Source organism: Dermacentor albipictus, chromosome 10 (genome assembly GCF_038994185.2).
Source record: "Dermacentor albipictus isolate Rhodes 1998 colony chromosome 10, USDA_Dalb.pri_finalv2, whole genome shotgun sequence".
NCBI lineage: Eukaryota > Metazoa > Arthropoda > Arachnida > Ixodida > Ixodidae > Dermacentor > Dermacentor albipictus.
Window position 1 is genome coordinate 28,659,132 of NC_091830.1, and position 27,836 is coordinate 28,686,967.

The following is a 27,836-nucleotide window of genomic DNA, read 5'->3' on the forward strand; positions in this document are numbered from 1 at the left end:
AAGAGTCCAAATGGCGTGATGATTGCCATCTTGGGAATATCCGCTGGTTCCACAGGCATTTGTTGGTGTGCCTTCACCAGGTCAACCTTCACAAGGAAATTCACAAGGAAATAAATTTGGAAACTAAAGGAGAACTATAGATAGGAGAGTGGGCTTGAGTAACGATGGCTAAAATATCCTTACAAGCTCGAAATAAACGCGAAATCTAAACCTGCACTGCAAACGTTGTTACCCTATAGCATCCTGCTAAATTGCATTGCGCACAGAAATATTTCGATTATTAATATTATACGGAAAATTTACGTGTTCGTCATTTTTGTTTTTTATGATGCGTTTTGCCTTATAGTGGATTTCTTTCATGCCGCATTTTACGCTGGCTCTATCTTGGCAATCCTTGTGTAAAATTGACCTATGGAATTACTGAATACAATCCTTGCAAACGAACTTAATTTAAAGGGATATCACCCAAAAAGAATTTGCGTCGCGGGAGTGCAGAGATAATTTGCTGACGATGGTGTCATTTAGGAACGGGTCCTTAAGTTTACTCTCCTTACGTAAGAACAACCCTCATTTGCAATAAACATGTCAGTGTACTTAACAGGTGACGTACCGGAAACTCAGGGCAAGAGGGAGTGTTCTTTTTCTAAATTTGCTTCATTCTGCAAAGCGACTGTGCATACCCCTTTCAGTCCAGGTGTGTTCATACGAATACGATATCTTACTTGTGGATGTTACTAGTGGTGACAAGATATATCTAGAACACAGCGCTGAATATTCCTCTCCTAACGAAGAAACAATGCCCTAAGCCATCTTATTTTGGAAATAGCACAAAAAGTGAGTCTTTAAGAGAGGAACTATATGGTTTCACGTGAAGTTCTACGTGTGGCTTTGCGTCACTGGTAATGATTTGTGTTCTTTTTGTATCAGAAAGCCGACAGCTCAATAACACCGAGTGCATACAGTTGTAATGAATAATTTTGTTATTTTCGTGATGTAGCACATCATCTTTAAGAACTTGATATCCGTAATGTACAGTCCTTTTGTAGTTATACGGATGTCCTCGTGTGGCCTAAATATTCACAGTAAAGGTGAAGAATATTTTAAATATTGCAGCGTGTTTCTTTAGAAATATAGATACATTCTGGCGTTTAAAGAACACTAACCCATAATTAGTTACCGAACGGAATATGATTGTTCTGTATCTTTTTCTCAACGATACACCCTGAATGCTGAGATAAGTTTACTCGGAACGATAAAGCCGAGGCAGTTCGTGCGCTTGGTATAGCATGTTCTGCCGCGGAGATGCGTTGGGAAAGTCGGCGTAGCCTTCGTCTGACGTCACAGCCTTGGTCAGCCATGAAGCAAATGCATCCACCCGTGTGTACACGCCAGGTACGCCTTCTTGACCACAGCCAATTCCATGAGAGATTATTCCAACTTGCACGTATATACCAGTAGTGGTTTTGATCTTAAGCGGTCCACCGGAGTCGCCCTGCATGTGGTTTGAAAACATGCAGATAAGAATCCCGGTAATTAAATTAGCCTCTTAAGTTTGTTTATTTGCATTGTAAGTCACCACTCAAGCATAGTTAGGAACTGGAAAGAAATGCCAGAAGGAGTGGCAGAAACGATTACAGATACAACAGCTTATGGAAGGCCATGAACAGTTTCATTGGTCACGTTAATGTCCACGTTTGTCAATTTGGTACTAGCTGAGATGTAAAATTTAGAAATAGAGGGACCTTAATACTGTAGTAATGGCTACTATATTACGGGCATGTTTATAGTTCAAGGCAGAGATAACCAATGTCACTCCGAGCGAGGTCTTGTGGCGTTGTTGATAGAGATCAATCATGGCACGAGAACCTCGCGAGAATTGGTCACAACGAAGTCTTTATTTTGAACTAAAACAAGTGCAGTTACAAAATGGGCCATGAAATATTTAGAGAAAGACGAATTTTTTAGGGGGGCTGGGTATGTTGGCGATGTGAGATTGAGCTGAATGAATGAAAACACAGAGGAAGTGAAGCGAGATAGGTGACATTGTACAGAGTAGCACACATGGTATAATTTCAGCACGCAGATCGTTCCTAAGTTTTGAAGTATTTTAAATCTTTCCTGCTGTCACATGTGAAACTAGTCCGTGTACGTATGTCTCGTTGTGGAAACGAATGAGATCCTTAGACAACATGAATGGGCAGACAGAGAGAAACAGGTTATTGCTATAGTGAGCGCTAAAAAACCGTGCTCGAAAATTGTGCAGAGGAACATTCTGGAATCGAATTCATGAAATAACGTAAACAGATTGAAGCTACTTTATTGAAGATTGAAGCTAATTGACCGGAACCCGTAAAATGGTGGTCGAAAATAATATCTGAACAAACTTCGCGTGAAAGTGTGACTGAAAGGTCTTCTGTTCAGTTGTTTCTTGCGCACGACGTCACTAACGCACGCGCTGTTTCATCTTCAATCGGCACTTGATGTGTGCGTTGAAAAACTAGCGCTAGCAATGCGGTGCTCCTATGCGCCTTCGCGTGGTTAGCTGCTACGTGATTATGCGGCGCCATCTAGAGCGTAGTCGGCCCATAATGGCTCTTATGTCTAATATTTTAATTCACGACTATGCATCATTTCCTATCTTCTTTATTTTGCTTGGTTATTTTTGCGTTATTCGGCACATGACGCACAAAAGGATTCAGACGAGAGGTCAGCAATGCAAATACTAAATTTAATTTGCCGTGGCCAGTAAAACGCTGGTTGAGTGAACATCTTGGAGGCAGATATGAGACGCAAGAAAGCTGCAGACCTGAAGCTTCAGGAACCAGTGGGAAGGACAAAAATTGACGTCGCCAGTTTTATGCACAATAAAAACATCGAATCTAATAAATAAACGGATAAATAGATTGATGAATCAGCGCACGACCTTTGACCTGTATTTACGCTCTTGTAGTAATGGAATACGCAGCACCGTATCACCATATCATGGATGGTGCCATGTCTTGCCGTTTATGACGTGTTTTGCGCAATGTTTTGTCACCTCCATTTGATGAAGTTTTGTCTGCGGTACCTACGCCGCGTGGGGGGGTGGGGGGGTTGCAAGTGGTTGAACTGAGTGCTAATGGTGTCGAAATAATTGACCATGAGTCAGTGAGAAATCAAATGTATATTAGAGTGGAGAGCAAGTGTGGCATACCTGGCAGGTGTCCCTGTCCTTCTGGTACGCACAGTAGTTCACATCCTGGTTGTAGTTGAAGTACACACCCTTACATGCGTCGTGTGGCAGAACTCTCAGTGACGTGTACTGGAGGTAGTGCGTTTTCTTCCCGCCTGCAGAGAAGCAGCAAAGATCATCTCCTGAATTTGCTAAATTTGACCTGCGTCGTTTAGTGACACAACGATAAGAAATAAGTATGTATAGTAAATGGTTGGGCCCTCGTGAACAGTGTGCGCATAATTGAGTGGAAATATGCATCTGTTCTTTTCTGTTTTCTAACGAGTTTTAGACAACTTGTTTGTAACCTGTAGTTCCGCTGTAGAAAGGACTGACAAAACACCTTGATCGAACAGAAGCGACAGCTAATAAGAAAGATTATTTAAGAAAGAATGGAGACTTCGGCTTGACCTGAAGCATGGTGTGCAGAGGCAGGGGGTAAAGAGGCCAAGCATACACGTAGCGCTATTGAGCAATAACGAGTAAATACGAGATGGCTGATCAAGCCTCATATATATAGAGAACAGTGCTAAAGCACGGAACAAGCAAGAACCAGAACACAATGTGATTTGTGTGAGTACCACTCCCTCACTCGTCTCATCCTGCACAGCTCTGTTCCCTGTAAATCTGACGCCTTACTGAGGCTTCCCACTCTTCATTTATACCTGGAAAAATTCAGCATTTGTTTGTGACCACGTCCAGTGGCCTCTACTGTTTTCTTGCCTTTTCCCGTCCCCATGTAAGACGTCGGATGGCAATGATCAGCAGAGCAACCACTGTAAAGAAAGCGTTGATGAGTTCGAGGGTGCTTGGGGCTTCCAAATGCGATTTAATCTTTTGGGTACCTTCATGGCAAATTTTCGTCGTCTCGCGCCTATAAACAAAAGAGCTCTATCAGAAAAGTAGAGAATGTAAGACCTGATGTGAAAAGTTGAGAACAAGCAGGAACGTCATGCCAGAGCCAACCACATCCGGTGGAAAGGAGAAGAAATAGGAGGGGAAAAGGAAGAGGTGTTCTTGGCCATACGGTTGATTGCGCCACCATTTTGCTTGCTCATTTTAAGGCGGAGCTTTCTTTTCGAGCCCTCCCAGATTTTTGTGACCATTCTGGGTGCTCTTTTTCTTGCTGAGTTGCTCACGCGCAGGACAGCACTACCATCTTTATCACCCTTATAGGTGCCCTGGTCACCGGCCTAGTTTTCTACATAACTACTTAGCTATAAGAAACTGATGGCTAAATATTCTCATTGCAGAAAATACACGTCGTCACGAGCAAAATTCATTGATTAACGCAAACCATTCTATGCGTTATTTTCTAGGGTGAGGCGTTTGGCGCATCTGCTTCGTTGACCATTCGCCGAGTAATGTGCAATGCAGGGTTGCAGTGTCTCCATGATCGGCCTGCGCTGGTCTGTATGCAGACCCTGGATACAGTGCTGCAGCAAAGGCTATCAATCCCAGAGACAGTATATCGCACCCTCACGTCAGTCACGTGGTGGGGGCATCCATGTCTTGCCGTATTCACTGGCAGGCAGGCAATCGCGCTGATGCCAATCTCTGTGAACCTTCCTTGTTGGCTTCGATCTTGAGTAAGCTTTGAAGCCTGGGTCGGTACACACGCATGGCTTTTGTCATAACAAAAATATGTGGTGCCCAGTACGGCACTAATATGAGGAAGCAAAATGCAGCACTGTGTTTGTGGGCTATGTTCGACGCTGTATTTTGCACTGTTGCTTTGAATAGAGAGCTCTCGTTTTGCTTCACTCGATCGGGTGCGGGATTTCATGAGCTCATACAAAAGCGCAGATTCTGGATTGCGGGGAGAACGCCTCCTGTGAGGATTCCCGATATTCGGAATTCTAGTGTTATGGAAAAGTTATCATGGGAATATCTCTTCTTCTACACTGTTATGCACAGTAGTGAAAAATTACGAGAATACGGAACTATTATGCTTGGGCAGCCATTCCAAGTGACGACATATTAAGCCACAGCAAACTCATGTTTCTGCAGTGCTTTGTGTGCTTTTGTATTCTGTCACTTGCGGTGATTACGTTTAACAAAACGTCGAGGTCCTTGGATCCTCGTATTTCTCTCGCTCATGGACTTATACAGAATGTTCAATTGGAGGTTAGTAAAATGGCCTGCGCTCTACCTGGCTGTGTATTATGCGACGTATTTTGTGCAAGTCTAGCTGTACTTTATGTGACGTGAGGACGCGGAAGGTATCGGAAAGACGTTTACGATTAAGATGTCACGCCGAGTTTGCAGTAGGTACCTTCTGCAAGACGTCCCCACCCAGCGACCAAAGCTTCAGTGTTGGCGATGTCCACAGGTTCCAAGAGAACGCACACAGGCCTGACGTTGTTTCCAAACGGGAATGGCCCTTCCACCTACAGAAAAAAGTGCAGTGCAAGTTCTAGTGAGAGCATTGTGAAGAATTTAATCTTCAAGTGAATGTAAATGGTAAAAATATGGGAAGGTAATTTATTGTGCACCACTGTGAAAAGATGAGAATTTAGGCTCCCTATTCTCTTAGTGTCTTATGTTTAGGTTGAAGGGCAGCATTTTTTACAGTGTTGCACATGTACTCAGTCTGAGTTACCTGAAATAGACAATGTAATATATGCGTATGCTTGTTGTAATATTGCTCAGGTCTTTTGATTTGATTATGTACAGTGCCGTTACATCTTGATATTTATAGTTGCCAGCAGCAATGAATTTGGGTGCCGACATGCATCAATTTGCTCATGAACTCCTCCGTGTACCTATGTGTGGCGTGTTCTACCATCGCATCGGATTTGGAGAAGTGCTTTTTGTGCATATTCAGCAGGTTGACCTCCTATGGTGCACAAAGCCATTGTCAGAAGTTTGAAGTTTGAAGTTTATTTCCTTTCTTCATTACAGAAAGAGGAAACAAGAGCTAAAGGCCATTTGGCCTGACAGGGGCTCTAGCTCCTAAGTGCTTTGAATAGAGAGCTCTCGTTTTGCTTCACTCGATCGGGTGCGGGATTTCATGAGCTCATACAAAAGAAATAATATAACTGCTTACTCGCTTGAAGTATGCTCTGGGACATCTAATCAGCGGCAGTAGAAGGTGCACACGAAGGACGCAAACTCTCCTATTTTCGATGGCTTTTTAACACCATTATGTGGGGGTGACATAACACAGCCAGATTGGACTACATTCGCGCTCCAGTATCGTTCAATATTTGTTCTGCACAACGACTCCGCAGCACTGGAGCTAGTGTTAAATGCCTACATTTTGTCAAACCCTATCGATGGCTTACATTGACTTCGTCCTAGCCACCATCTTAGATGACCAGCACCGTGAGAGGCTACATTTGTTGTGGACTCGTGCAAGCTATCTATAGCTTTGTCTACCGAAAGTCAAACAATATGAGCCTACACTTTTTGTCATGCTTTCTTCTTACAGGTACCTAAAGCATGTTCCATTTGAACTTTCTGATACGTTAAGTTTTATGGTAATAAAACTAAAAGTCAAGTAAAATCTTGAGTTCCAAAAAAGCTGTCTCACATTTACGTCTTTTTTGCATCGTTAATGGACGTAAAACAGTTAAATTTTTCATCGGAGATGCCTATGTGAAAAATAGGAGAAACCTTATGATAACTGTTTCTCATTTCAAGCCATGTGTCATACAACTGGAACTGACGATCTCCTATAACAATGCAGAATTCTTCTAGTTAACGTCATTCATTTAATAAGTTTTTTCAGTCTTTAGTGCGGCAAACAAGAGACAAATGAGGCAGATAGTTTTTTAAACTTTGTATGTTGTCTATCTCTTAATTTCACTGACTGTCCATTTACTGTCACGTGCAATTGGTACATTCTGACTGAATGCAGTCTAGACCTTTGTTTGTATGTCGACAGTGGTCAACAAAATGTACCAGCTCACAGGTTCCTAGCTATTTATAGACTGGGCTGTAATATTTGTCTATGAAATCACAGTCTGTAGACAAGAGCCGATAAATATGTAAAGGCATAGGCGTATAGACCAGCCTATAGGATTTTTCTATAGAGAGCCTAAATGGATTTGTTATAGAGAATAAATAGGTAAAAGTCGATAAACGTGATAATTTCTTGGGTGGCCTGTCGAGTAATGCTTACGTTGGTCTGTATAGTGTATATATAGCTTATATAGAAGTGTTCATAGAATTCTTGTAGACTGCCGAAATAAATTAATAATAGTTAATACGTGTTTGTTTGCGTCGAAATATTGTTACATCTCTTGCGCTCGTATCGTGTACTTCCTCTTGCCTTTCGTCCGGATAGCGCCGCTCACCCACAGAGACATGTACATCTTTTCTATTTGACGTAGCAAAAAACGTAAGATAAAGCAGATGAACATTATATCTGTGATCAAAAGCACTGAGGTCACTGTTAAAAATATTTAAGCATACACTTCCGATAAGCTGTTTAAACTTTCTTTGTAATCGATGCTTCTGTGCTTGCATTAAAGTATTGCCTAATATTTTCTTTTTGACGAAGCAAAAGACACTAGAGATAAAACAGATGAACATTAACTCTATTATTGAATACAAGCTTGTTTTAGATCACTGTCTATATGACTGAAGGCTTTACTCTAGAAATAATTTCTGGGAACGTACGGGTGAATCCATAAAGGTACTGCTGATTGTGAAATCACGTGCAACTAATTCAAACCCAGTTGCACTGGTACAAGTAATGCACATTAAACATTGCGTTTGAAATTTAGCAGCAGTGGTAAGAGAAACCGCCGGAAGTAATGTGATTTTGCATAAGTTTCCTTTGGGGTAAGGTAGCCTTGTGTAGTATCTGATGACATACCTTTATAACGGCGATGTCATTTACTTGCGAGACAACGTCGTAGTTTGGGTGCGCTAGCTTCTTTACAGCTTTCACCCTTTTGCCGCGGAGCCGGTCAACATGTCCATAGACCACATCAATGCTCGTTACTTCGGCACCGTTGCTATGAAGGTAAAGTCAAGGGATCATGTATGAGGTTATTTTAAAATGGACCATATGTTCGTTTTGAAGGCAAATGGTAGAATTGCATAAGAGCTGACTACCATAAGCAAAACCGTACGCTTAAAACTGCCCTGGCTCACCTTGAGGAGGCGGCCCTCATGAGCCATATTTAAGGCACCAGGGACCAGGTCTGTCCCGTCAAAATATTCATAATAGAAGTGAAGAGAGGATAGCTGTCTGAACATACACTTTTGAATGGCAACCTCAAGTAGGTGAAGGGATGCAATCGGACGATTTGCTCAGTTGTATTGTTAAAAATATTCAGTCCCTTTACAGTCTGTGCCTCAATACTGAGGTTTGAGCTCTTGCGGAGTCTTTGTATGTGAAGCTAGATTTGCAACCTGTTTGTAATTTACATGTATATTTGGCGCTTTACTGCATCAGGAGGACCATTGCATAATTGCGCACCTCGTTCAGGAGGACCAACCTGGTCAGTGCAAACTTGAACAGTTTAATTCGCCAGGTTATGCCATGCAGCAAAGTTCCCAAGAACGTGCGCAGTCATATTATGAATACACTCACGATTAGGTATGTGTTTTTCACTATCGGAAAGAGTATAGGCTTGGGCTGGTCGGTAAAACATAGTTACACTGGAAGCATAGGGCTCAAAGAACGATCCACGAAGACTAGACAGGACAAGCGCCACAATATGGAGCCTGCGCTTACTTACACCTGAAGACAGTGCGCCGCGGTGAGCACGTGGAGCTTCGTTATAATGGTTCCTGCGCATCCGTACTTAGTTCCATTGAGAACAGTCAATTGTAGGTGAACCTAAGAAAAGAAAAGATGAAATTCGTCAAGGTCATCGTGGCTAGATGAATCGGCATAGATCAGAGGAATAGATGAATACAATGAAAGTTAGAAACGCTGACATTACTTGTTTTACGACTTCCAGGCGACAAGGCAAGAAATTACTAGACGGGAAAGAACATGGCTTGTGTTTGTTTCTATGGTCGTTTTTCTTTCATGTTTTCGCGTTTTTTCTACCGCAAGGAGTAAAACCGAGCTAGCTCAACAACAAACAGTAATGCGTTGTTTCGCGACATAGGCACGGCTCCACTAGACACAGATGCAAAAACCTTCGGAATTGTTAAGTAACTCATTTATTGCGCACAACAATGAGTGCCAAATGAACGACTGCATGATGACAACAACTTTGACGACTGTGGTACAGCGATGACGGTGAGTCTACGAGTTAATGACTACACTACTTCGTTTCCGACCATCTAAGATGCCGAAAAGCTGTCGAACTCGGGGAATGACACTGTACTGAAAGCCACGCATCGAAACATCGCACTTCACTAGCCACAGCTGTCTGTCTTATTTACCAATTAACTGTGTATACGCCCATTAAAGCACCATCTTAAAATTCTGCAGAACTCATCTTGAGATGATTCGATGTCTCTATGCGAATCTCGCTTTTATATCTCTACTATCCTACTCATGACGATGATATAAAAGGTGCAATTTGAGCATTTAATTGAACTGTTACACTGATTTTTACATTTCCTGGACACTACTGATTTGCGCCGCAGAAAAATACAAGAAGCCTCGTGACATTGACTGTTCCTCAGGTGTAGCTAGATACACGAGCTGATCAAGTGGCTTCGAGGTTGAGTGCCTACTACTTGGGGAAAAAAATGTTGCAGTCCGCTGCGTCATCTGTAAAGCTGGCTATGTTAAAATATGGTGAGACAAACATGCGGTACTTCGGCTGGCAGTTCACTACGCAGAAGCCGCAGGCGGGCTTGCTGACAGTTGTCCTGCACATAGTGGAAATATTATCGCTAGGTCATATTTTAGTCGTATGACGTGGTACAAAGCAGCAATATGGCTGCTACGACTGAGCAGAACAGTGTACCGAACGAGAGGGCTTAGAGAGACCGCTATATTAGGTATCCCCCTTTTCTGTCCTCGAAATGTTCATCACTATATTTCCTCTGCTTGCTTCTACCTTGTGCATAGCAGCAGGCTAGGATATACTAGCTCATAATGCAAACATCACATTACGCATGCATAATGCCTGCCAATACGTTGTGGGACTGCATATTAAAGGCACGCTATGCCATTGATGTCAGTTGGTTAAATGCAGAACAAGTTCTTGAAATGAATTATTTTCTATAATAAGTTCTCGCTTTGTTATGTCAGGTGTCCAGTACTCATTTCGACATTCCAAGGAGCAGCTCCGATCCAACGAAACATATTGTCACGGGCGGCGATCCTGTGGTCGGTGCTTGGACGATGACGACAACGAAGGTGCGACTATCTGGTGTGCACGCGCTCGCCCTACCATTGCTTTCTTCGACTAATTTTGAAAACTGTCTGACTCGCCTGTCCACAGTGCTTCATGTTTTTCGCCGGGCACGCCTTCAGCTTACGTCGTCGAAGTGTCGCTTTGGGCCCCGTCAAATGTGCGTACTCGGCAATCTTGTTGACGCTGCAGGCGTGCAGCCAGGCCCTAACAAAGTCTGCGCGGTTAGTCAGCTCCCTACTCCGCGGTCGGCCAAGGACATCCACAGTTTTCTTTGTCTATGCTCGTACTTCAGCCGTTTTGTCCAAAACTTCGCGGAAGTAGCCCGCCCTTTCGCTGGCCTACTCAAGAAGGACGTCATTTCCACTTGGGTTAGTGAGCAAGCGGACGTCTTTCCATTGCTCTATGCCATCGTAACGAACTCACCTGTTCTCACACATTTCGACTCGTCAGCCAGCACGGACATTCATACCGATGCCAATGGCCATGGTACAGGCGCGGTCCTCGCACAAAATTAGCACGGATTACACCGTATGGTCGCCTACGCAAGCCGTATTCTGTCGCCAATGTTGCAAAATTGCTCCATCATAGAACGCGAGTGCTCAGCTCTTGTCTGGGCCATCACAACATTCCGACCGTATCTCAGTGGCAGGCACTTCTCAGTTATTACAGACCACCATGCACTCTGCTGGCTTTCCCCGCTCAAGGGCCCCACTATAGTCGCTTTGGCCGTTGGGCAGCACGCTTACAAGAATACACATATTCCCTGTTCTACAAATCTGGACGGCTTCGCCAAGACGCCGACTGCTTGTTTGATGCCCAGTCGATCCCCCTGATGAAGTGGAAGATGAGCCCGAAACGTTCGTTCTTTACATTAATTAATTTTATAACTGCCGAACAGCGCCACAACTCATATTTGCGTCCTATTATAGGCGGTCTCAACTCTCCATACCCTGCTTCTCCACTACGGATGTTTGTACTTCACGATGACACCTGACACCGCTACAACTCCCGTACCGATGGCGCTGAGCTCTAGCTTGTTGTACCCGCGCACCTTCGCTCCATTGTTTTGAGCCAGCCTCAGGATGCACCGACCGCCAGACACCAAGGCGTATCACGCACGCATGATTGCATCTGTAGGCGCTTCTTTTGGCCTAGTCTCTACCTTTCTGTGCGACAGTACGTTGCGGCTTGTGGCCTCTGCCAGAGACGCAAGATACCTGCCCTACTGCCTGCTGGCAGCCTTCAGCCCCTATACATCCCTGATGGACCATTTTTTCGGGTGGGCTTCAATCCTTTAGGGCCTTTCCCCATGTCAACCACCGGCAATAGATGGGTTGCAAGCGCTACTGACTACGCCACACGGTACGCAATGGCAAGGGCACTTCTCATCAGCTGTGATACTGCTGTAGTCAATTTCATTCTTTACGATGTCATCATGCGCCACGGTGCTCCTCGTCAATTAATCACGAATCGCAGCCGCTGCTACCTGTCTGAAGTAGTCGACGACATTCTTCGTTCCTGCTCGATCAATCACAAGTTCGCCACTGCGGACTATCCGCAGACAAACGGCCTTAGTGAACGCTTCAACCGTACCCTTACAGATGTGCTTGCTATGTACGTGAGGACAACCGAGACTGGGACATCAACTTGTTTTTTGTGACCTTCGACTACAACTCTTTGCGTGAAGACACTGCTGGCTATTCACCCTTTTATCTATTGTTTGCTACGACTCACCATTGCCCGTGGGCACCATAATCCATCCTCGTGCAGACACATCAACTGCCTATGCTCGTGATGCTCTTTCCCGTGCTGACATCGCCCGTCAGGTTGCCCGTGATCGCTTATAGGCCTCACAGGTTAAACAAAAATACATTTATGACCTCCGACACCGGTAGGTGAACTTCTCTACGAGATCGCTCCTCTTGCTGTGGCTGCCATCACGTCGCCGTTGGCGTATGCGAAAAACTTCTCTCGCGTTATGTTGGCCCTTACCGCGTCATACGCAAAGTCACTAATGTGAACTATCAGTCCACTGAATCTCAAGTCAGCATCTCCAGAAACCACGAGTGACATAATGCATGTCTCGCGCCTTATAGCGTACCACTCTCGACGCGAGCCCTAATTGCACCGAGATGGTGGTTCTGCCGCCGGCGGGTAACGTCACGTGCGGCAATCCAGTGGTAGGTGCTTGGATGACGACAGTGTGGCTATCTGGTGTGCACGCGCTAAACCTACCATGGCTGCAGCGTTGCGCGTCTTGCCTTGTAAATATATCCTGGTATATGGATTCTCCCCGTAACAATATTATTATGGTACTGCGCTAGCTCACATGTAGAACTAGCAATAGAACTTAGTAGAATTGTTGGATACGTGTACCAACTCATCCCAGTCTAACCAAAATGGTCGCAAAATGAATTGTATCCCGCTCTGTTCTATTCTAGAGCAACATACTATATGTTCGTATGGGGTACAAGTACACAAACTAATTATCAAAAGCTAGTAATTCTGCACAAAAATGTTCTGCGGGAATTCGAACAATATCATGGCCTTATCAGGAACTTGAAAACTAAACCCCTTTTTGGAAAATATTCAATGCTAAAAGTAACGCAACTATATTATTTCAAGCTTTTACAATAGGATATGCAAAAGAAACATGGATGTTTTCAGAGTACGTCAGTGGGTGCAATGTACAACATACGTCAGCAGCGCAAAAAAAAACACCAACACTGAGGACAAACTATGGCAAACAACACATAGAATACCAAGTATACCGGCATTGCTAAATCGCTTACATGTTCTCATAGATTCTGATCAAATGCATTCTAATACCATGGTCAAGTCCATCCTGACACGTAATGATCTTGAGCCTACTTAAATAATGAAATATTTTTGTCTTGTCATACTTTGTCAGTTCGCATTGTGTGATACTGATGTCTTTTTTTTCTTCACCTGATGTACACGTCTGTGTTAACTTAGTTGTGTGACTGTTGTGAATGTGTAAGACTTGGGCGCTATTTGTTGTTTTTATTTCTCTTTTTACGCTCTTTTTTCGCTGCTCTGAAAGATATATTTGTTCAACATGATTAGAGGCATAATATTTCGTCATGTTTGTCGGCCTGCGTGCTGAACTGTATTAGGCGCAGAGGCCTTTTGTCAGGATACGTAGTTTTTAGCCTCTGCTCCCGTTCCTGTAAGCAGGCAGGACAAATAAACTTCAATCTTCAAACTCATCCTCGAGTCCATCTTCGAGCTTTGATCATCCATCTGCTGCTAATTCTAAGAGGCAAGGAGAATGTTTTCGCGCGACTACATTGCTCATATCTGGTTCTATTATTGTAGTGTTGCCATAGGCACCGCATATAATATCTAGCAGCATCAATGACAAAGCGTGCTTTATAACACGCCTTTGACACGTAGAGGAAATTGATCATTGTGTGTTGACTTGAAGTGATGTGCGCTTGACTGGTCAAAACTAAGAATGATATAAGCTAACCAATTTAGGTTCAAGGCATTTGGCCTTAATCAGGGTTCATCCCTGAATTTTTCTTCATCCGCGCAGGTGATCCACGCTGCCGCTGAAAGGAGGTGAAAAAAGAGAGCAAAGAAAAGGAAGGTTATCTAGTGTAAGCAACGAGTAGCCACCCTGTGTCAGGGAAAGAGGTTAAGGCAATAAAAAGTGATAGCACGAACAAAAAAAACACATAAAAAATGCACACACTAACGCGATTCAGCAGGCTATATGATTTTCTGAGTAGGCCACTCAGTGAATTAAACTAGTAAAATGTCAAAAGAAATGAATAGAACAAACCAATATATTCGACTGCATAGAAAAAGGAAGTTCTTGTTTTCGCTTACCATCCATGGGAACTGGTGCTTTTCCGCTGATTTGCCATTCACAATAAATTGGAGGACGTCAGGTTTCCCACACTCTGAAATGCAGGCGTGGTAATAACTTTCGGTGGCTGTGTCTTTCATTATTTTGGTTGTTGACATGAGCTGAGGGAGCTCAAAAGAGATTTCTTGTTCCTAAACGCTTCCTTAATTATAGATATTTTCTCTTATAGGCACACAGAAAATGCCAAATGACGATTCGAAATGCCGCAAGCTATCACAGAGTCCTAAAGGGCCGGGAAGCTCGGTTTTACTGTACTTTTGTAAATGTCACTGTAGATCCCAATAGTTGAAACGAAAATTTCGCGCTCTACACAGATTTGCGGACGCTTACAGTCTTCCGGTATAAGTTCATAATCTCGTGAGCTTATTTATGGGCATATCAACGCCATTTTCTCAATTTTTGCTCTACCGTCCTTTGAAAGCGATCTAAGACCATTAGTGTATTTTTGTGCAAATGCTCATTTGATTCTTTTCCTGGCAATGATGGCACGCTTGGTATTTTATCTATTCTTATATATATCATACATATCAGTTCTTTGAGTCTTTCGCTATATGCACGGATATTACATGCCGCTATTTGTGTTTCATTGTTTCTTGTTTGTAATCTTTATTCATCGCTTAAAGTTTTACCCGTGCACATTGACGCAATATTTACTGTTTTATTAGTTGTGTGTTATTAAGTTCCCATAACAACTCGATTATGTTGATACATCTTTTTTAAAGTTTTGTACTCTAAGCAAGTGAATAAATGTATTAATTAAAAAAGGAAATGAGTGCATACCCGGTTCGTTTAATTCAATTGGTGCTGCAGTAATCTGAAAAATTGTTTACCCAGTGTGACTTATGATCAGTTGCTCAAGTTGTCGTGGCGTATTATAAGTATGCATGACCTCCAATCACGCTTGCTTTAGAAAGTACAAATTCGTAAAAAACATCCGAGATATGTTAAATGCTTAGGATGTTCGGTTTAAATCAGTGTAACACTAAGCAATCTTGCGTAATTAAAGAATTCGTTGATGGCATGTACCAAAAACAGGTTGCACCGCAGAACGGTCAACTAAAAAGACAACTTATGTCTTGTCAGCCTATGTGCGTTTTTTGAAGGAAGTAATCATTTTTTTCTGCGATAGTAAATAATAATGTGTTACAATTAAAGCTGAAACGGTGCTTAAAGATGACTTGTCAGTCTTTAAATGTCTGTCCTAAGTGTGCGTCCTGTCATTACCTCGATCAAAATCTTAAGATCCTCTCTGCCTGCGTCCTTTTTTTTGGTTAACTGACAGTGCGGTTATTCTTTTATTTACTAACAGACATGACGTAGGATTTATCAAGATTCGCGCATGCGTATATGATTAGTAAACGCTACGTTAACATTACGAGTTTTAAAGGGTTGTTGCCTAATGAACGCGTTCGAGTTACTTTCAAGGATAGGAAATTCAGAAAGGGCGTTGAGGCTTCTAGTGAATAGGGTTTAATGCATGAGGACGTGTGCATGGATGAAACAGTGAAAGTGTAAATATTTGTAATTTTTTTATTCTTTTAAACTGCAGCATCAGACTGCGGCAGAAGATGACAACGCTGTTTATGAAGTTGGACAGCCAATATGCGCGGGACTAGTCGTCGTCTAGCCACGTTCATAGCCTATGATAAATCACTCAGGGTTTGGCAGAAACTATTACTCGGCACATTGGTCTTCGGAGTGCTACCTGAACTCACCATAGGAGGCGACAACAAGACTTGGTAACTTTCACAGGGGCTATTTGACAAAATTGTGCGTAATAGAAAATTATACATTCAAGAATCACCGTATTGAACAATCCTTTGTTTTTCGTTCATACGAGGGATTGATAGCCCGTTGTACAGTTCATGCTATAGGGCTCGTTTTCCCGAAACATACGATGTAACAATGCCTTTCATTTATTTGATTGCAATAGACCTGAACACTATTACCGACAATAGAACTCTTTACTGTAAATGCAGGAGCAAGTAAAAAAAAAGTCAAGATGCTAATACTTCCTCTCGGGCAATATGTAATGCTTTTTACGAAATTAAGTGCGGATGCCACTCACGAGAAGAAAACCTGTGGTAATCAGTTGCAGAACAATGCACAAGCAGGTCATGGTGAATCTGCTTTTCCTCCAATTCTTGAGGCGCCTGCGTTCGGCAATTTTCAGAGTTTAATACAAGAACAGTGCGCAGATTCTTTACGCACACGACTACTTTTGGGTGATAAGTCTGAAGCTCTAAAACTGATTCGAGATCAATGATGAATGACATAAATTTGCGTGATTGTGGATTAGAAGAATGAGAAAGAACTCTTGTATTAAACTGACTGCACAAGTAGGTAATAGGCATTGAAACGAGATGGGTATCGTAGAATATTACAACGAAAACAAAGGATGAACACGATGAGTATAACCAGAAACATTCGTGCAGCGGTTTAGATATGCTTGGGAGATTTCTTGAATGCGATTAAAGAACAAAACATGCTACGTCTTCGTTGGCAAATAGCTACAAACCTTAAATAACTACATAGTGGTCACAAATAAATGCAATGTAACCGCAGGAAGTGGCAATGCTGCAATTCAGAGCTTCTGCAATGTGTCAGAAATCGCAGTAAAAATAAATTCCTGCTGGACCCATAAGGTGTACTGTAAGCGTCATTTCCTAGAGCTTTAACATATTCATTTTAAAATATGACATAATTCAATAAATTAGAGAATAAGCGCCCAACAGGAAATGGAAACAACTGGCTCCTTAGTAAAGTGTCACGCCACCGGAACCCTTAAAATGACCTAAAATTAAGTTATAAATTTCTATGAATTTAATATACTGAATAAAAATAAGCAGCAGTGTGTTTTATTCAATGACGCAAAAAAAAAAAATCCGCAGACTCCATCTCGCGACGGATGTCGACGTCAATGCGATTAGCAAGAAGCAATATACTGTATTGCCACCTCCAAAAGCCACCGGACTCATCTCTGGCGCTTCTCTTTTAAGGCAACACGATGCCAAGCCTCGCTTTAAGGGTGGAGAAAAAAAATACATTTATTTTTAATGAGGTGGGGTGACTGCCTCGTAGGGTGGAGCCCTTAGTTCAGGGCCCCCTTTGGCTCACGCCAATCCGCGTGCCTCGCGGATCAGCCGTCGTTACTATTGCGGATCTAAGCTGGTGTAATACACGGTCCCTACAGGTGCCATTTCGTTTCTTACTTCCGCGGCACTGCCCTGGACCATGTATGCAATGCGTCCTGATTTTGGCTCAATGGTCCGCGTAATTGCATAGGAAAAAGGAGCCATAGCTTGGAAATTGGTTAAGCAAGTATACGGTTTGGTAATGTATTCACCAGGAAGTTTTAAACACAAAATTGGGCAATGGTAAGAAAGGTTTCCTCAGGAGTTCCTATTAAGTACACCTAAATGAAGAAAAACATTTTTTCTCGCAAACAACTTAATCAATTTTGAAGATGTTTGTTGCACGTAAAAGTAAACTCTGCCAACTGTATGAAACATATACGCACGCAGACACACCCAAACGCACGCATGCAGAAGCATGCACACAAACACGTGTCACCATAAACACACGTACTCACTAGCACGCGCCCATGTACAAAACACGCACGTGCATACACAAACACGCATAAACACATGCCCACAAAAAACACGCACACACACGCTCACGTACACAAGAGCACGCTCATACTTACAAACTCGTGCACGAAGACGTGCCTACAAAAGAAGACATGCACGCATAAACACACACGCATGCACATACACAAAATTGCGCACGCACAACCGCGCGCGGACATAGACAAGAGCTCACACATACAAACAAGGGCAGAAACACATACCTGCACAAGCACAAATGCATGTAAGACACGCGCGCACCCATATAGAAAAACATGAATGCACACTCCCAAAACGCTGACCCTCACACGCGAAAACCCAAACGGACACACACACGCACACACAAACGCGCAAAGGAACCACAAACGCGCACGTGCAACAAATCGAGTACATGCATGCACATGTAAACGTACAGGCCCAAACACGCACACACACATTCACGTACACTTGCACACAGACACACGCTTGGACATGCGCTCACATAAACACGTTCACGCAAACACGCCTACGTCCTCGCGCCCGTACACAGAAACACGGAGGCACACACCGCATGTTTGTTCACGCACCACGCATACCCATAAATGCAGACACACGTACCAGCACACGCGCACCGACGCCCAGAAACACGGACACACATATGAACGCACGCACACGCGCACACCAAGCTAGCTGAAAGCACGCTGAAGAAAGGTGTCCGGCAAGCAGTAACAGCAGTGCGAGAGAGAACCAATACGGACCGCCGCTTTCGAAAGCCGGCGCGGACAGGGTAAGTTTGTCTCCGCCTTTAACGGTGGCGCTCTTGTCGAGGCACCCTATTCTCTTTGGGCGGCGCTGCAGCAAAGTCCGTGCGTAATCGCCGAAGCGTGCTCGGCACTGTCGCTTGCGAACGCTGAGAGAGAGAGAGAGAGAGAGAGAGAGAGAGAGAGAGAGAATACAGGAAGGCAGGGATGTTAACCAGTCAATAGTCTGGTTGGCTACCCTACACTGGGGAAAGGGAGAAGGGGAAGAGAAAGAAGGGAGAGAGAAGGTGTAGGTACGTGTACGTAGGTGTAGGACGTGTACGTGTACGTGTACGTGCGAACGCTGAGAAACGTGACATGTACGAGGCGTGTAGTGCTAAGGCCCACCATCTCTGGAGTTTCGCTTCAGGACCTGACTGGAATTTTGAGTTACTGAGATCTTCGAAACGTGGCGGTTGCAAGCTGCCACCTAGGCTTCTTGAGGTTATAGGGCACTAACTACTTACATAGCTGAATAGAATTTTTCCTGTATCTGCGTGAACGCTTCTCGCTCCCTTAAAACCTTTATATTTCAATCGCACGGTTATCCATGCCTCCAGCGGATCCGGTCCCACCGGTCCCTTCGCTTCTGTGACGTTGACGCTTCCCTCTCGACAAGCTGCGCCATCCAGTCGCGAGAACGCCAAATCTACCGTATTTTCGCGATTCTAAGCACCCCCCTCTACTTTCGCGAAAGGATTTTGAAAAAAAGTTTGCATGCGAATCTAAGCACCCCACCATTTGTTAGGAAGAGCGCGTAGCCAAGACCACCAAGCGCGCTTGCTCGCTCGCACCGGAGGCGTTGGAGTCCCGAGGTGGATCGGCGTCCGCGGCGCGATCTTGCCGCACAGCCGGACTGCAGAGCCGCGCTGACTATTGAGTGGCAATGATAGTGACGAAGCATCCGGCACAAGCGGTGGGCTCACTGTCTGCACCAATTTTTCTTTTGGATGTTTGCAAAATAAAATGTTATTTCTCGCACCCGACTCGTCATGATGTCGCAGCGAAAAGGGGGAGGGGGGGTCATTCCAGATTTTTCGAATCTAAGCACCCCCCTCACTTTGGGCATCGCAATCATGAAAAAAAGGGGGTGCTTAGAATCGAGTAAATACGGTACGCATGGGCTCCGCGATGCGATAGCTGTTTCGTTTTATTACGATGGTTATTCTTTTTCATTGAAGACCGACACGCTACCAGTGCAGTGGCGGCGCCATGCGCTAAGCCTGCGGATGCATCACCAGTGAACACGTTTCAAAGTGGATCACTTTTAAACGGCCTTCCTTTCAAGAGACCGGGGAAAACAGTTTGAGCCATGGTTACCGAAACGTTTATGAAGTATCGTAAGAATGCTAATCGCATAAAGAATATCCAGAAGAGCCTGATATGCTTTTCTACTATGATTTGTCGGCCCCTTGGGGAAGCTCAAACCGGCGCTACTACGAATTAGTAGGCGCTGACTTCTTTTCCGACATACGAAAGTTGCATCTATACTTACGCGCTGGCTCCGTCACAGGCCGTTCGCTGTACATAGAAGGACAATAGACGGCCATAGAGTAAGACGCTGGCTTCTGGCATTTCTAAGAAGGCGTGTCGATGGCGTCACTTTGCAGCTGGGACATCCAGACAATATCACTCGCATACTATTTTGTTTTGTCTGCGTCAATGAAATGCGTGAAGCTGTCATACAACTTTCACTGCAAAGTCAGGACGGCTAACAAAATTTGCGTTTATGGAGGGACGAGACCGTGTATAATTGTTTTCTTGATTTTGTTTTATCTGAAGTTTGAGATTCTGCGGCGCATTTGCGTTCACGAAGCTGTTGAGAGCTTAGTAGGCTGCCAGTGGCGTAAAGCCGTGTCGAACGGCCAAAGTGGCGATGCACTTAAATTTTACAGTGACAAGCAGTTAGATGTTAGCTGCGCTATAGCTTAAAGCTATTCCAAACTTTTCTATTCCAATTCTGAAATCAGCCCTCCGCGATTGGTCACCACTCCCACGTCAGCCGTCTGTCATGCGACGTCACGAAAACAGTGATAGCTCCCCATCTGATATGACGTGCACACACCGCATATGCATGATTGGACAGAACAAAAGAAAAATAGTTATTTTTGGTTCGACGCCGTTTCGCCATTAACCTTCGGCTATTGGTCAAAGGTTTTCGGGCTACAACCACTTGACCTGCCTGTCACGCGACGCCACAAAACCACGGAAACTCACCAAGTCAAAGTGACGTGAACACGTTAAAGATAAATTAATATGTCTGACAAAACGGATTTTTCTTCTGAATGGCCGCAGGGTGCCCCGTTCCGGAAGGAATAAATGAAGGCTGCCGGCGATCGCTCAGGCACCGGCTACTCTCAGCTACCGGAGAGCATGGGTTTATTGGCGTATAATAAAGCTTTTTGCGTGGCCGTGTAATGTTTCCGAGCACTTCCGGCACATTTACGACCTCGTTCCGTCAACCCTTCTTTGCTGAGGGTCCGTTTTAGCGGCATTCTTAAGAGTCCGTTGCATGCCGCCGCGATTTTCGACCAGTCAACGCAAGCTAAGTAAGGGAAATCGGACCAACCACACACGCCGGCACCACCCTCTTCATCCGGTTATCGATTTTCAGTGCACTGGCTCGGCGCCATCGAATCCCTTTCCACTTGAGCATGCTCTTCGCCTCTTGCCAGCCATTTGGATCAAACAAGCAGCTCAGTTTACGCAATATTAGTCGTTTTTAAAACAAAGAAAAGTGACCTCCTGTGAATGATGAAAGAGTTTAATCGGTCTTTTCAGACAACCCTGCAGATCACCGCCCGATGCTTGCGTCATCGGTTACGCAACTTGACGTTAGGAAATAGGAATAAAATCCTACTGGAATATTTTAACGTTGAGGGACCTCTTCCTTCATTCGTCCCGCTTGAGTCATGCCTTCGTATGCAACCACTGCCAATTTGAAACATCACTTTCTGTACTTCACGCACGTACGCACGCACGCACCACACACAGACACACACACACACAGACACACACACACACAGACACACACACACACACACACACACACACACACACACACACACACACACACATATATATATATATATATATATATATATATATATATATATATATATATATAGAGAGAGAGAGAGAGAGAGAGAGAGAGAGACGAGATACAAACAGCCTCAGAAAGGCGGACCTACGTTGATAATAGGATATATCGAAGAGGATAGGTTTTCATATCGAAACCTAGGCTGGCTTTCTTATCCCACGACTTCGCATTACGCGCGATGCGAAGTCGTGAGATTATTCCCCCCCTGCGGCAAGTTGTTTGTTATCCGCTTTCATTTCCATCAATTTGTGATTTCTTTAATTCATTTAGTAAGTACAAGTAATTTCCCCTGTGTTGCCCTTGGTGTCTTTGTTTGCTGACTTCTTATGATATGATTATATATATATGAAAAAGCACTTGAAACAAAGGGCCTGTTAGGTCAAGTGTGCACGGAGGCGGCAAGTTCGGCCAGCCTGCTAGCAAAAGCAGGAGAAACGGTGGGCCCGTCAGGACAAGTGTGTACGGGAGTGGCAAGTTCAGCCAGCCTGGCAGAAAAAACAGAAGAAACGGAGGGCCCGTTAGCACAAGATTGTATGGAGGTGGCAAGCTCAGGAAGTCTGGCAGAAACAGCACATGAAACGGAGGTCCTATTAGGCCAAGTGTGTACAAAGGTGGCAAGTTCGACCAGCGTGCCGGAAAAAGCACAAGAAACGGAGGACCTGTCAGGCGAAGTGCGTACGGAGATGGCAAGTTCAGCAGCCTACATGAAAAAGCACAAGAAACGCAAGGCCCATTAGACCAAGTGTGTACGGAGGTGACATGTTTGGCCAGCCTGCCAAAAGAAGCATAAGAAACGGAGGGACCGTTACGAAAAGTGCGTACGGATTTTCAAGTTCGACCGGCTTGCAGAAAACAGCACAAGGAACGGAGGCACCATTAGGCTAAGTGGGCATGCAAGTGACAAGTTCAACCCACCTGCCAGCAAAATCAGAAGAAACGGAGGGCCCGTTAGGCCAAGTGTGAATGAACGGTTGAAGTGTTCAGCCAGCCTAACAAAAACTGCATAAGGAACGGAAGGCCCGTTAGGTCAAGTGCGTATGTAGGTGGCAAGTTCAACCAGCCTGCCCGAAACAGCACAGGAAACAGAAGACCCATTAGGCCAAGTGTGTGCGGTAGTGGCAAGTTTGGCTAGCCTGCTAGAAAAAGCACAAGAAATGGAGGCCGTCAGGTTAAGTGTGTATGGTGGTGGCAAGTTAAGCCAGCCTGGTAGAAACAGCACAACAAATGGAGGGCCCGTTAGGCCAAGTGTTTAAGGGGGTGGCAAGTTCGGAAAGCGTTCCACACAAGCACAAGAAACGGAGGGCCCGTCATCCCAAGTGTGCGCAGACGTGGCCAGCCTGCGTGAAAAAGCACAAGAAACGAATGGCCTATTAGGCCAAGTGTGTACGTAGGTGGCAAGTTTGGCCAGCCGGCCAGAAAAAGCAAAATAAACAAGGGTCTCGTTCAGCCACGTGTGTAGAAAGGTGGCAAGTTCGTCCAGCCCACCAGAAAAAAGCAGTGGAAAGTTAGGGCCCGCTAGGCCAAGTCTGTATGGAGGTGGGAATTTCAGCCAGCGTGCCAGAAAAAAAGCACAAGAAACGGAGGACCAATCAGGCAAAGTGTGTACGGAGGTTGGCAAATTCGGCCAGCCTTGCAGAGAAACCATAACAAACGGAGCGCCCATTAGACCAAGTGCGTATGGAGGTAGAAACTTTGGCCAGCTTGCCAGTAAAAGCAGAAATAGAGGGCGCCTCAGGCCAAGTGAGTACGGAGGTAACAAGGTCGGCAGGACTGGCAGAAACAGCACAAGATATGGAGGGACCGTTGGGCCAAGTTTGTTTGGAGGTGGCAGGTAAGGCCAGCCTGCGTGAAAAAGCACAATAAATGGAAGGCCAGTTAGGCCAAGTGCGCACGCAGTTGGCAGGTTTGGCCAGCGTGTCAGAAAAAGCATTAGAAAGGGAGCCCCCGTTAGCCCAAGTGTTTACGGAGACGCCAAGTTCATTCAGGCTCTCAGAAAAAAGCACAAGAAACGGAGGGCCTTTACGCGAAGTGTATACGGAAGTGGCAAGATTGAGCAGCATCCGAGAAAAAGAACAAGTAGCGATGGCGCGTTCGCCCAAGTTTGTACGGAAGTGGCCAATTCAGCCATCGTGTCAAAAACGGCACAAGAAACGGAGAGCCCATTAGGCCAAGTACGCAGGGAGGTGACAAGTTCGGCCCATCTTTGAGAAAAAGCAGAAGCGGAGGTCTAGTTAGGCAAAGTGTGTACGAAGGCGGCTAATTCGGTCAGCCTGCGAGAAAAACCAAAAGAAGCGGAGGGCTCTTTAGGCCAAGTGTATATGTAAGTGGCAACTTCGGTCAGCCTGCCAGAAGAAGCACAATAAACAGAGGGCCCGTTAGGCAAAGTTTTTACAGAGGTTGCAAATTTGGCAAGCCTGCCTGAAAAATCATAAGAAACGGAGGGCCCGTCAAGCGAAGTGTGTACAGAGGGAGTAAGCAAGCGTTCCACAAAAAGCATGAGAAGCGGAGGGCCCGTCAGCCCAAGTTTGTGCTGATATGTAAAGTTTGGTCAGCCTTCCAGTTAAAGCACGAGCAATTGAGGGCCCATTAGGCCAAGTGTGTATAGAGGTGGTAGTTTCAGCCAGCGTGCCAGAAAAAGCACAAAATAAGAAGGGCCAATCAGGCAAAGTATGTGCGGAGGTGGCAAGATCGGCCAGCCCGCTTCAAAACCACAAGAAACGGAGGTCTCTTTAGGCCAAGCATGTCCGGAGGTGGCAAGTTCGGCCAGTCTGCCTGAAAAAGCACAAGAAACGGAGTGCCCGTCAGGCCAAGTGTGTATGGAGGTGGCAAGTTTGGCGAGCCTGCAAGAGAAAGCACAAGGAGGGCACGCATGCCCAAGTGTGCACGGAAGTGGAAAATTCGGCAAGCGCTGCACAAAAAGCACAAGAAACGAAGGGCTCATCGGCCCAAGTGTGTACAGAGTGGCAAGTTCGGCCAGCCTCAGAGAAAAAGCACAAGAAAAGGAGGGTCCATTCGGCCAAGTGTGTAAGTACGTCGCAATTTTGGCGAGCCAGTCAGAAAAAGCATAATAAACGGAGGTGCTGTTCAGCCACGGGTGGACAGAGGTGGAAAGTTCGTCCAGCCTACCACAACAAGCACCAGAAACGGAGGGCCCGCCAGCCCAGGTGTGTGCAAATGTGGGAAGTTCTGCCATACTGCGTGAAAAAGCACAAGAAACGGAATGCCCATTGGGCCAAGTGTGTGTGCTTGTGCGTATGTGGCAAGTTTCGCCAGCCGGCCAGAGAAAGCATAAGAAACGGAGGTCTCGTTCAGCCACGTGGGTAGACAGGTGGCAAGTTGGTCCAGCCTACCAGAAAAAGCACGAGAAATTTAGAGCGGTTAGGCCAAGTCTGTATGGAGGTAGAAATATCAGCCAGCCTGCCATATAAAGCACAAGAAACGGAGGGCCAATCAGGCAGAGTGTATGCGGAGGTGGCAAGGTCGGCCAGCCTCCTTGAAAACGCACAAGAAACGGAGGGCCCGTTAGACCGAGTGTGCACGGAGGTGGCAAGTTCGGCCAGCCCGCCAGGAAAGGTACAATAAACGGACGCCCGTTAGGCGAAGCGTATAGGGAGTTGGCATTTTCGTACAGCCTACCAGAAAAAGCAAAAAAAATTCAGGGCGCGTCAGGCCAAGTTTGCATGGAGGTGTCCTTTTCAGCCAAACTTTCAGAAAGAGCACAAGAATTGGAGGGCCCGTTAGGGCAAGTATGTCTGGAGGTGACAAATTCGCCCAGCCTTGTAGAAAAAACACAATAAACAGAGTGTTCATTAGACCAAGTGTGTACGGAGGTGGCAAGTTTGGACAGCTTGGCAGGAAAATCAGACGAAACGGAGGGCGCATCAGGCAAAGTGTGTATAGAGGTGGCAAATTCACCAAACGTTCTACAAGAAGCACAGGAAACGGAGGGCCCGTAAGCCGAAGTGTGGGCTGATGTGTAAAGTTTTGCTAGCATGCATGAAATTGCACAAGAAATGGAGGGCCCGTTAAGCCAAGTGGGTACGTAGGTGTCAGGTTGGCCCAGCCTGCCAGAAAAGTCACAAGAAATTGAGGGCCCTTTAGGCCAAGTGTGTGTAGAGGTTGCAAATTCGTCCAGCCTACCAGAAAAAACACAAGAAACGCCGTGCTAATTAGGACAATTGTGTGTAGAGGTGGCAAATTCGGCCAGGCAGCATGAAGAAGCACAGAAATGAAAAACGCGCAAGGCCAAATCTTTAAGGAGGGGACAAGTTCGGCTACTCTCCGATAACAAGCACAAGAAACGGAGGGCGCGTCAGCCCAAGTGTGTACGGAGGTGATAAATTCGGCAAGCGTTCCACAAAATCACGAAAATGGAGGGCCCGTACGCCCAAGCGTATGCTGATATGTAAAGTTTGGCCAGTCTGCATGAAAAAGCACATGAAATGGAGGGCCTATTAGGCCAAGTGTGTTCGTAGTTGTCAAATTTGTCCAGCCTACCCGATGAAGCACAAAAATTTGAGGCCCCGTTAGGCCAAGTGTGTATGGAGGTTGCAATTTCAGCCGGCCTGCCAGAAAAAGCACAAGAAACGGAGTGCCAATCAGGCCGAATGTCTTCGGAGGTGGTAAGTTTGGCCAGTCAGCATGAAAAAGCCCAAGAATCGAAGGGCCGGCAAGTGCCTACGAATGTGGCGAGTTTGATCAGCCTGCGAGAAAAAGCACGAGAAATTGAGAGCCCAATAGGCCAAGTTTGTATGGGGGTGGGAATTTCAGCCAGCGTGCCAGAAAAAGCACAAGGAGGGCCCGTCAGGCCAAGAATGTATGGAGGTGGCAAGCTTGGCGAGCTTGCACGAAAATGCTCAAGGAGGGTACGCATGGCCAAGTGTGCACGGAAGTGGCAAGTTCCGCAAGCGTTCCACAAATAGCACAAGAAATGGAGGGCCAATCAGGCCAAGTGTGTGCAGAGGGGCAAGTTCGGCAAGCCTGCATAAGAAAGCACAAGGAACTGAGGGCCCGTTAGGGCAAGTGTGTACGGAGGTGACAAATTCACCCAGGCTTGCAGAAAAACAATAAACGGAGCGTCCATTAGACCAAGTGTGTACTGAGGTGGCAAGCCTGGACAACATGCCAGGAAAAGCAGACAAAATGGATGGCGCATCAGGCCAAATGTGTACAGAGGTGGCAAATTCACCAAGCGTTCCACAAAAAGCACAGGAAATGGAGGGCCCGTAAGCACAAGTGTGGGCTGATGTGTAAAGTTTTGCTAGCATGCATGAAACACCACAAGAAATGGAGGGCCCATTAGGCCAAGTGGGTACGTAGGTGTCAGGTTGGCCCAGCCTGCCAGAAAAAGCACAAGAAACGCAGTGCCAATCAGGCCAATTGTGTGCAGAGGTGGCAAATTCGGCCAGCCAGCATGAAAAAGCACAAGAAATGGAAAGCACGCAAGGCCAAATCTTTAAGGAGGGGGCAAGTTCGGCTAGTCTCCCATACCAAGCACAAGAAACAGAGGGCCCGTATGCCCAAGTGTGTGCAGATATGTAACGTTTGGCCAGCCTGCATGAAAAAGCACAATAAACGGAGGGCCCATTAGGCCAAGTGCGTACGTAGTAGTCAAATTTGTCCAGGCTACCCGATGAAGCACAAAAGTTGGAGGGCCCGTTAGGCCAAGTGTGTATGGAGGTTGCAATTTCAGCCAGCCTGCCAGAAAATCACAAGAAACGGAGTGCCAATCAGGCCAAGTGCCTTCGAAGGTGGTAAGTTTGGCCAGCCAGCATGAAAAAGCCCAAGAATTGGGGGGCCAGCAAGTGCCTGCGAATATGGCGAGTTCGGTCAACCCGCGAGGAAAAGCACCAGAAATTGAGAGCCCATTAGGCCATCTTTGTGTGGAGGTGGGAATTTCAGCCGGCGTGCCAGAAAAAGGACAAAATAAGGAGGGCCCGTCAGGC

The 27,836-nt window shown here is 45.5% G+C and overlaps 2 protein-coding genes across 2 annotated transcripts in view; one reads left to right on the plus strand and one right to left on the minus strand.

Moving 5' to 3' along the window:
• The window catches only part of LOC139050899 (neprilysin-1-like), a 284,773-nt gene that overhangs the window by 35,692 nt on the left and 221,245 nt on the right, over nucleotides 1-27,836 (plus strand). The gene's annotated exons all lie outside the window — the stretch shown is intronic.
• LOC139050866 (venom peptide isomerase heavy chain-like) lies at nucleotides 1,233-18,621 on the minus strand. Its single transcript, XM_070527662.1, has 8 exons — nucleotides 18,610-18,621; nucleotides 16,455-16,539; nucleotides 14,347-14,420; nucleotides 8,908-9,008; nucleotides 8,037-8,178; nucleotides 5,487-5,601; nucleotides 3,194-3,327; nucleotides 1,233-1,492 (listed from the first exon to the last, which is right to left on the minus strand). Exons 3-8 carry the CDS (start codon nucleotides 14,347-14,349, stop codon nucleotides 1,241-1,243), a joined length of 747 nt encoding a protein of 248 aa, XP_070383763.1. The 5' UTR covers nucleotides 14,350-14,420; nucleotides 16,455-16,539; nucleotides 18,610-18,621; the 3' UTR covers nucleotides 1,233-1,240.